This window comes from Amblyomma mixtum, chromosome 1 (genome assembly GCF_055824585.1).
Source record: "Amblyomma mixtum isolate Tamu chromosome 1, ASM5582458v1, whole genome shotgun sequence".
In the NCBI taxonomy this organism is placed as follows: Eukaryota; Metazoa; Arthropoda; class Arachnida; order Ixodida; family Ixodidae; genus Amblyomma; species Amblyomma mixtum.
In genome coordinates this window covers 16,874,417-16,884,269 of record NC_143012.1, presented here as the reverse complement: position 1 = coordinate 16,884,269, position 9,853 = coordinate 16,874,417, and the positions used below count along the sequence as shown (strand labels likewise).

Here is a 9,853-nt window from a genome sequence, read left to right as displayed (position 1 = left end):
TTCCTATGTGGCACTAGCGGTAATACAGGACGTACTATGTCCGCCACTATGGACGAGGGTGGCATTGGTGAACACTTCAAAGGATCAGTTACACTACGCATAAATACCCCTGAAAGCAGAAGATTGGACAGCCAACACCATAGCTCAATTGGTAGAGCACCAGACAAGAAATTCGGATGTCATGGGTTCGGATCCCATACGGGTGGCATGTGGTTGATTTTCTTCTGCTTTTATTATTCTCCCATTAATTATAAACTACAAAATTAAAAAAAAAAAAAAAACCTCTCCTATGCTCCTTGGTTTCGGCAACTGTTGGCTTCTGTCATATATCCTTCTAGGTACGACACTGCAATGTAACATGGCATAGGGCTTGAATATAGATAATCTAGTTAACAACCTCACCAAATGTACAAGAATGTTACGGTATGTTTTTCATTGCTACCTAGTATTGGGCTTTGCAGGGTACCACATTTTCTATTGTCACTTAGTGTTAGGTACAATGACATTTTAAAATGCAAATAATTTATGCAATATATAGCAAATGGCTATCTGTGACATTGCAAACGTTGTTTTATGCTTATACCCAACCTCTTTATCGTCATTAAAAATAACACCAGTAACTGAACTCTATTACACATTGTTAAATCAGTGCTATGAAAGAAGCCTAAGAAATCTCGATTCCTTTTCTGGTGATTTGGCTAACCTAGCTGCACAACCAGGAAATAAATATTCCTTAACACGAAGCAGTAACATTTGGTATGTGCCATAAGGGCGAACCAGAGTCGTCAAATGCTTCGCTTTCTAAGCCTAACTTGTTAATTTGCACAGCAAGTCTTCAAGACCTGGCAACAAGCTTGATTTGTTGTGTAGGCCTGAGAAGATATATTATTTTTTTTTCTTGAAATGTTTATGTAGTCTTATTCTGGGTATCATTTCAATGCATGTAATTTGATTCCTGAAAAAAAAAAAAAATGCCAGAATATCCAGAATATAGAATATCCAGAATATATATCCAGAATATATATGCCAGAATATTTTTTTTTGCCTGCACTCTTTACAGACTTTTCCTTTCCACTTTTTCCGGTAGGAAGGGGATGCACTGCTTTGTCAAGCCAATTTTAGGCTTTTTGGGTGCACCGCTAACGTCAGACACGATGTTGAAATAAAAGTATTTGTAATTGTATCAGGTGTCACTGGCGTTCTTGCTTTTTGGGCAAGCCTGATTTTGACTTTGAACCTTTGGAGTCACTGGCACTCGTTTCGTCGGGGGCAGTGGTTTCCATTTTTGATCCTTGTGCCTCCCTGGCTTTTGGTTTTGGCTGCGTCTCACCAGTGGTCTTGCTTTCCGGATTGCTGCCTTTTGTTTTTGTCACCTTCGGTTCGCTGCTGCTCTTGGTTGCCAAATTACTGGCCTCCGGTTTTGACGTCGCTGCCTCCTCCTTGATGTTTGGCTGCTTGCCGGGCGTCGTTCCTTGTACACTGACGCTGCTTGTAGGCACTGCCTCTTCCTGTGTGCTGGTGATGCCCATGCTCTCGTACACTTCCACCGTTAGCGCCTGCAACGCCTGCGCAGGACACGTGATTAACCGAACTGTACAGATCTCGCTAGTACAGCTACAGCTTTTCGGATTCTGGCAGACGAGAAGGTGTATTCACGGCAAATATAGAAGTTGGCCTGTGTTGATGGGATACTGCGTTATAATCACAGAAACGCTGGCCCTCTCATCGAAAATAGAGCTTTTATAAGCTACAAAAAGAAAAAGCAAAATACAGATGTCACCATCACTGGCTGATTTTGCAAGTAAAGCGTGTGCATCAAAACAGATATTTGGGTGCGGATCCCGAATGGTGGCAACCATTCTTTTTTGTTGAGGATGTTGCGAGTTTGAAGGCTTGTTGGAAGATCTTTAAATCCAATTTTCTTCATGATAAATGTGTCTTTCGCTGCCAGACAGAAGTGAACACAGCCAGAGCTACAAACTGCTTAGTCATTGCCGCATGTGCACTTATCTGCTGCTCACTCCTCACTGTTATCGTTGAACATCACATTCGCCCTCCTTTCTTTGTCGTTGTCCTCTTAGTTGGCTATTAAATACCAAGCTACCGAATGAACCACATTCTTTTGCCTTGGAAACTTGTCTCGGCTGTGTGTGACCTGGCTTTGTCGCCAGCCCTTTTCGAACAGCCAAAATGAGCTGGAGAATCAATTTTTACTGAGAACAATAATTAGATAGAGTTGTCCTCAGTGTACCTTCAATACTGGGCGATATATTGTGTTGCAAATGATGGCACAGTTAGCATCGTTGCCGCAGCAACCGCCAGGAAAATTCGGCTGGCACTGCTCTTTCTTTTAAGCACAATTTGCGAGACTTTCAAGAAGTCTCTTGCATTCAGTCTGTTGCTTCATTGTTTTGGGAGAGCATGATACTTGAAGCTTACGGAAACTGCACTCTTGGGCATGGCATCTTCTCTGCGTCACTGAGGCCGGCATTGCAGATGACCACTTGTGCTATGGACCCAACCCATACAAAAGTGCTAGCCCCATAAAATTACGAATGCTGTGATGTAGGAGAGTACCTCCTTGGGTTGGGCAATGTAGTAACGTGAAAATAATCTTTGCATCTATGTGCCCGCAGGCAGAGCTCACACGCATGTGCAGCATATAGATCCTAGTAAACGACTTTATGTGCAAAGGGTTTTATGCATGCTAGCTGAATTACCCCTATTTTGGGGTAAAGTAACACAAGGGACCACAATGTTACACTGGTTACAGTTTCTGTCACGTGTTGAAGGTCACTTCCTTATGAAGTCCTCTATACAGCCATAACAAACAAGCCAAATGCGATCCTTTTAGACAGTATAACGAGGTGATCTAAAAGAGCATTCAAGCAGCGTTCGAAATTTATAGTATTCGCTCACTCCATGTTCATCAGATCATGCACTGTTAGGCTGCACATCACTGAGACACAACTGGGTCTGAGTTATACATTTGGATTGTACTTATGGATTATATATGCGACATCATGGGTGCCATGATGGAGCCCAAGGAATGGCTTCCACAGTGCAGGTCAGAGCAGGTGGCGATCAACGGATTAGGAAAACGCGCAGGTTATTGTCATGCTGTTCTCAACCTTGGTGGCCGGTATGACATCAGGGCCTTGGTGCTGTAGAGCTTCTCAATATTACCCAGAGAGAAAGCTGATGCCACCATCAACGTGGATTTCTGATACAGCATTTCACCCACCCCTGGAATGATGGGAAGACAAGATTTCTATTTGGCTTGGCTTGTATTTGGCCGTAACTGGCATTCTTCCTTTGAATCGGCAACTACAACGTGGCTCTCTCCTGTGCATATAGATTAAATTATTGTAATAGTGCATTTTTTATTTCTTCAATAAATTTAAAATAAGGGAGTAATTACTCAATAATTAATTACTCTATTTCTAATTACTCATTAATTACTCAATAAATTTAACAACTTTTAAGCTGGTATGGAAGTGTTCACCAAATTTTTCGAGATTTGCCACAATAAAAGTCTTATTGTTAGCACTGAATCCACGTTTTATGCCCAACAATAGCCAAGCCAAATACGAAACCTCATCTTCCCAGCATTCCTGTGCCTCTCCTTGGTGGCCGATGTGCAGCGCTGTCTGCTTTCCGTCTAGGTGATACTGAGATTATAGTGCATAATCATGGTGCACATAGCCTGTTGATAACTTGCACAAGTTCATAAAGTGCAGCCTTTATACTGTTGGTGATAACGTCACTAATTCTGAGCAGCAATAAAAAGAGCCGGAGAGGTCACGTGAGTGGGGACGTCATTATTCCGACCACCATTATAAAGCTTAAATTTGCACGAGTTTGTGAGTGACGACGTCTGAGTACCGACCATACAATTCAAAAATGGGGTGCATAATAATTGGTCCGAATCGGCAGAAGCAGTGCGTATGGCGCAGCTAGAAAGACTGAGCCGAAATGAAACGGGCAGCACCATCCTGGGTTCGGTGGGGCTGCAGTCAGACAGGGATGAGAGCGACGAAACAAATATTCCTCAAAAATGTTGCGAAACCATACTCGTCCCCCCTCTTCCCAAAAACATGCCCCGACTTATAACAAGGAACGGAGCCAAAAAAGGGCGGAAGCGCTTACGAAGAGCAATAAGAAACCTGAGGAAGTCACCTATGTAGACGCGGCTAGTGGAAAGTCGGAGGCGGCAGTCTCCATGGTGGTCAACGGCCGTGACGTACCAGTCGCCGCCGCATCCATTAGAATCCGAAACATAGATACACCTGTGTTATGTTTTATGGCACATAGGCAGCTATGGATCATGCGCCAAGCTCAAGTATACAGCTGAGGAAGTTGCAATAGTGCTCGCTTGGGCATTGGAACGAAAGCAAGCATCGTAATTGGTGATAGCAAAACGGCTGTCTGGAATTTAATTTGGCAAAGGAAGGGTCTTGAAAGAGGCATCCAAAATTTTAGCAAGTTCTGAATTAAACCATAAAATTACGATAATCTGGACCCCCGCGTACGGATCAGTCCCAGGCAACGAGGCGGCGAACGAGAGAGTTAGCCCGAGCTCTTTACTTCCGGGTAACCGTAGAGCCACGTACGTACCGACTGTCGAGGACTGGATGAGCGCATGAAAAAGGGTCTCTGCCACCGCTGGACCGAATTTTTAGGGACCACTTGGTGGCGCCTGCAAGCTGGGAATTTCCGAAATCCAGTATGGCTGTTTCTCACGCGAATAGAAGATAGTAGAGGATAGAAGATAGAAAATAGAGGGCAATGTCCTGGCTCCCAGGCGTCAGGAAAAACATTAAAAGTAGGGATGCCTGGTAGGCCTTGCTGCGCGAAGCGAATCCCCCGCCGAAAGCACTGTAATGACGCTTAATCACGCTTCGTTGCGCGCGGTCACCTTGAGGAGTTTCTCCCAGGACGAGGTGGCTGCACGCGGCACTTGCGCCTCGGCGGTCAAGCGTGCCACAATGAGGCGCCACAGCGACTCGAAGTGCAGCGGGAGCACGCCGTTTCGGGTGGTGTGCTCGAGGGCGTTGGTCCTCACCACGTCCGCCAGGAGCAAGGGCGAATCCAGTAGCTCGACCACGTCGTTCAGGTACTTTCCCATCGCCGTTGAGTGCGTCCTGCACAAGACAGGAGCGTCAGGGAGCATCAGTTGCAAACGCTTTGGCGTACGTCACACATAATTATCATCATCGTCATCGCCCTCCATTTGAAGGCGATGCGCAGGACAAATGCTTTTAAAAGGTTGGTTTATGGGATTTAACGTCCCAAAGCGACTAAGGCTATGAGAGACGCCGTAGTGGAGGGCTCCGGAAATTTCGACCACCTGGGGCTCTTTAACGTGCACTGACATCGCACAGTACACGGGGCTCGAATTTCTCCTCCAAAGAAATTCAACCGCCGCGGCCGGATTCGAACCCGCGTCTTTCGGGACAGCAGCCGAGCACCATAGCCACTGAGCCACCGCGGCGGCTAAATGCTTTTAAAAGGAGCGCAACGGCGACGTCGATTACGATGACGCTACAACACACCAGTCAAAGAGGTTGAAACCGGCCAACGAACCGTGTTTATCAATAAGCACAAAGATTCAGCGGGAGCAAATTGGATTGCAAATTTCTGCGCCAGCATGAGCCAGGCTGTCCCAACAGATTTCTTAATCTCGTTACTCCATGCGGTTTTGGGCCGCTCCCGTTTTAGTCCCGTTCTTAGGCCGCTTTGCGTTGAGCTGCATGGTTTTGCGTTCACGATGTTCTAATCTATGTACTGGGATGATTACCGACAATATCGTGAACTAAACAGAAACCAGGAGTGCATCAGGAGACCTATAACAAAAGGCTCGGCGACCGGGCAAGCAAAGGGGCCTCGAAAAAACAAAAACAAAAAACATTGCGATATTTTCAATATACTGCAGGACGGAGAACTCATATTAGAGTTTTAATAAACCAGGTAAGTAATAATATCGTTAATTGGGTTAATAGGGTTAACTGGAGAGATAAGGGTCCTTGGCCCTGCATTGGACGTAGTTAGGATGATGATCATAATGATAATACCGGATTAACGCACGGCTGCTAAGCATGCGCAGTGGCAGGTGCGCACGCCACCTTGCTCCACATAGTTCAAATGCGCGTTGCGTAACAGGCGTACGTAAATTCAATATACGTCTGAGATAATATGAATCCTCTGTGCTAATATTCTCTATTGGTAACTGTGCCGCGGCCCGTATCTCACGATAGTCCCTTCTCCAGCGCCGGCGTAGGAAAGGTTCGCATGCATGGATCGCTTGACCACAATATGGCCAGCATGCGAAGGTGGGGTTTTCGTGTATGCGACTGTGGGTAGATGATGCCGTTCCTTCGCATCCGAGTTAACGTTAATTCCATCAGCCTGGAACAAATCAATCCCATTCCCCTGTTATTCACTCCCCTCCATGTATTATGTATTCTGTCGTGTCTATAACTGGAGTATTCCGCGCCAGAAGATCAACTGGCCCCAGTCCGTTAAGAAGCCACTGAAATGCTGGTCGTTTAATTCGATGTCTCAATACAGCATTTTACTACTCCCTTCAGCGACTAATTATTATGCAATAGAAGTGGGGATTTCGAAAATACAGGGTGTTTAAAATGACTAGATTGCAGAGAAGAAATGACATTCTTTTTACATTCCTTACACGTTCACATCGAGACTGCATCGCTTTCAAGTACTTCTAATGACTCACTTTTTTCAAAGCCGTTTAAAGCGCCAGTGCCTGCAGAAGAAGGAAACAATAACATGCACTCTAGGACACATACTCCTGGGAGCCAGCGCTGAGGTAAAATGTGAAGGCGTCCGCCTAAGAACAGTTACTTTCGCGTTTATTTCGAATACCTGACTTAAGCATGGTTCTACGCCGCTTGTCGCAAAGTGCTCGAAATGTAAGCTCCAGCTATTCGCGGCGCATATTTACATCTCGGCAAAAATTGAAGCCGACACAGAACAAGCTATGTATAAGCATGGCCAAAGGATTGCGTGATGTGGATTAAGGGGGGGGAAAAAAGATTATTTCTGCGCGGTCAGACAAAGCAGGTCAATGAGACGTGAGAAGGGGAATGCTCAGTCCGTGGAATGAATACGAGCTGATTAGATATAGCGAAGCAAAGCAGAAATATATTTTTTTTCCTTTATGAACCCGCATCCCGCAAACTTTTGTCGACAGCTGCGCGCGCATGACGACACCTCTATGAAACAGGCTAACGGATTTCTACTTTCTCAAGGAGTACCAGATGAGTAGCGATACCAACTGCATTTATAAACAGAGAATAGCATGTGTAAATTGCAAATTCAATGTAAATTGGTTTTTGAGGAAAGGAAATGGCGCAGTATCTGCCTCACATATCTCGGCGGACACCTGAACCGCGCCGTAAGGGAAGGGAGGAAGGTAGGAGTGAAAGAAGAGAGAGAGAAAGAGGTGCCGTAGTGGAGGTCTCCGAAATAATTTAGACCACCTGGGGATCTTTAACGTGCACTGACATCGCACAGCACACATCGCGCCTCACGCGGCCGCTGCGGTCAGGTTCGAACCCGGGTGCTCCGGCTCGGTAGACGAGCGCCTTACCCCTGAGCCACCGCGGCGGGTGAATAGTATGTGTCTGCACGAAAGCTGGGCACTAGAAAGGTGACTGCGCCCCCGGACGCATTTTTGCTGCCGCTAAAAAAAATTGGACGACGTTTACGCTTCTCGCTGATGCGATTTTTAAGCGCAACTACTGCAGTACTTCGAAAACCATAGGCGACCGCAGACGGAACACGCAGTACCGGAGTCAGACATGGGTTTAGGCTTCAGTAACGCGCACAGCGATCCGCCGCCGCTTGGTCCTCTCTCGGGGAATCCTCTCTGGAAATATTCGCATATAACATTACTCGTGTAGCTTTAGTAAGGTGATCAAGACGAAAGCAACGATGTCAGCTCAGCGCGCTCTCAGTGGCTGCGCTCTCCGTTCGCTCTGTTTTATCCTCCGATGTGCTCGGTCACTCGTTTACACCGAGGCCGACGCAAGAGGCACGCCGCTGAAGGCAGTAACGGGTGCTCTCCAAAAAGGGGATGCAGGTCTCTCCATCCTGGTTTTGTATTTCGATCGTTACGCGTAGTCCGATCAAATTGGTTTTTCATGGCGCGGTAGCGATGGAAACGCTGAGGAAACGATCTTTTCAGACTCACTTGAACATGGGAACCTGAGTAAGGGCGTCTTTAGGCACGTCCCTGAAGTCGTGGAACATATTCCCATACTTGGGATACTTGTCCAGCAGCGCCGAGAAGAGTACTGGGCCCGGTTCCGGGTGAGACTTGCAGAACGCCTGCCAGGCGTCGCGGATGGCCTTCTTGTCGCCGTCTGTGAGGACCACGTCACCTATCTTGCCTTGCTGCTTGCTCTCGCTCTGGCCCGGTTTGCTGTCGCTCTGGCCCATCTTGTCATGAGCTTGCTTTCATCTTCTAATGGCGCACGTGTCAGTGTTCCAAGAAACGTTGCTGCACTGATGGCACGAGTACTGGGACCCAGTCCCACGTGGGTCATGACTATTACGTCCATATTCCTCTTGCTTCCTGAAAACTGAACGATGCTCAAGAACCGGTTTCCTTTCAACCATTAATATGTTTCTTTTTTTTACTGAGCTGTGCAAAATGATGAAAATAGCGCTAGTTTTGTGCGACTCCATAGTCATTGAGAGTACATTTCAGCATGCTGTTGGGCAAGCAGAAGACGAGGACGATGACGGAGCGTAGAGTGTGCACGGGCAGCCATCTTGAAGAAGCACAGCGTCTTCTAGCCCAATGTTTGTTGCACTTTCTGCTGAATTTTGGGAACATCACCACAGCAATATGAATAATCAGGCTAGTCATACACAATGCTGAGGCTTACTAGTGTCCAAAACGTGCAAATTTTCAACGTAACAGAGTGGTTCATCGATTTAATCGCAAAAGGCAAATGGGTAAAAAGAAAGCACAGTGTCCAAAGCCCACGTCGACTTGCAAGGCGAGAGACTCCACAAAGTTCTAAGAATCAATCTTGCCAAAGATTTTGAAGCGAAAAGCTTCACTGGGCTAGTCAACACCGAGGCTAGCGTGGGCCCCGTCGTCAGAAAAAGCCGCAGGTGCGCATGCGCGAACTACATGACGTCACGGTGGACACCCGAACCGCGCCGTAAGAAAATGAAACTGAAAAGAGTATTGGTTTTAAGGAAAGGAAAAGACTCCTGCCTCTCTCATATCTCGGTGGATACCCGAACCGCGCTTTAAGAGCCTTAAGGAAAATGAAATGAAATGAAAATTGCTTTTAAGGAAAGCAAATGCCTGTCTCTCATATCTTGATGTACACCCGAGAGGAATGCACGCCACAGTACATGTCTCTAGAGCAACCTTCTAAGACAGCACCGTATTCACTACACGCGCGGCTCCTCCTCCGCCTTGCCGCAGCTTTTCGCTTCGAGATATCCAGGCTTAACCTTAGCTAAGCCACAGCCAATTTTTTTCTCATTTGACACTGCAGGTGCCAAATGTATTTCTTTGTGTACATTACTCATGCAAGCCGGATGTATTTCAACTATTTCCACTTAATCTCGTTTCTAATACCATAAACAAGCATGTGGAGCGTGTGAAGGTAACCATTCCCAGAAATCCGCTTTTCAACGAATATTCTGATCAAATATTTCCAAGCATAGCGGAAGCAGCCTAAGGAGCTCTATACGGCTGTGCTATAAAAATAACAATCGACAGGCTTCGCAAAAGACTCTTTGTAGGCTCATTTGTGTAACAGCGTGTTATCAACGCCTCCAAGCGGACCGGCAGGTGCACTGA

The 9,853-nt window shown here is 46.5% G+C and overlaps 1 protein-coding gene across 1 annotated transcript; it reads right to left on the bottom strand.

Moving 5' to 3' along the window:
- Positions 1–1,157: 1,157 nt before the first annotated feature.
- On the bottom strand, positions 1,158–8,466 carry LOC149365575 (cytoglobin-2-like). The gene is made up of 3 exons (XM_089568836.1): positions 8,219–8,466; positions 4,919–5,144; positions 1,158–1,565 (listed from the first exon to the last, which is right to left on the bottom strand). The coding sequence occupies exons 1-3, from the start codon at positions 8,464–8,466 to the stop codon at positions 1,191–1,193; spliced, it is 849 nt and encodes a 282-aa protein (XP_089424962.1). The 3' UTR covers positions 1,158–1,190.
- Between the last annotated feature and the right edge of the window lie 1,387 nt (positions 8,467–9,853).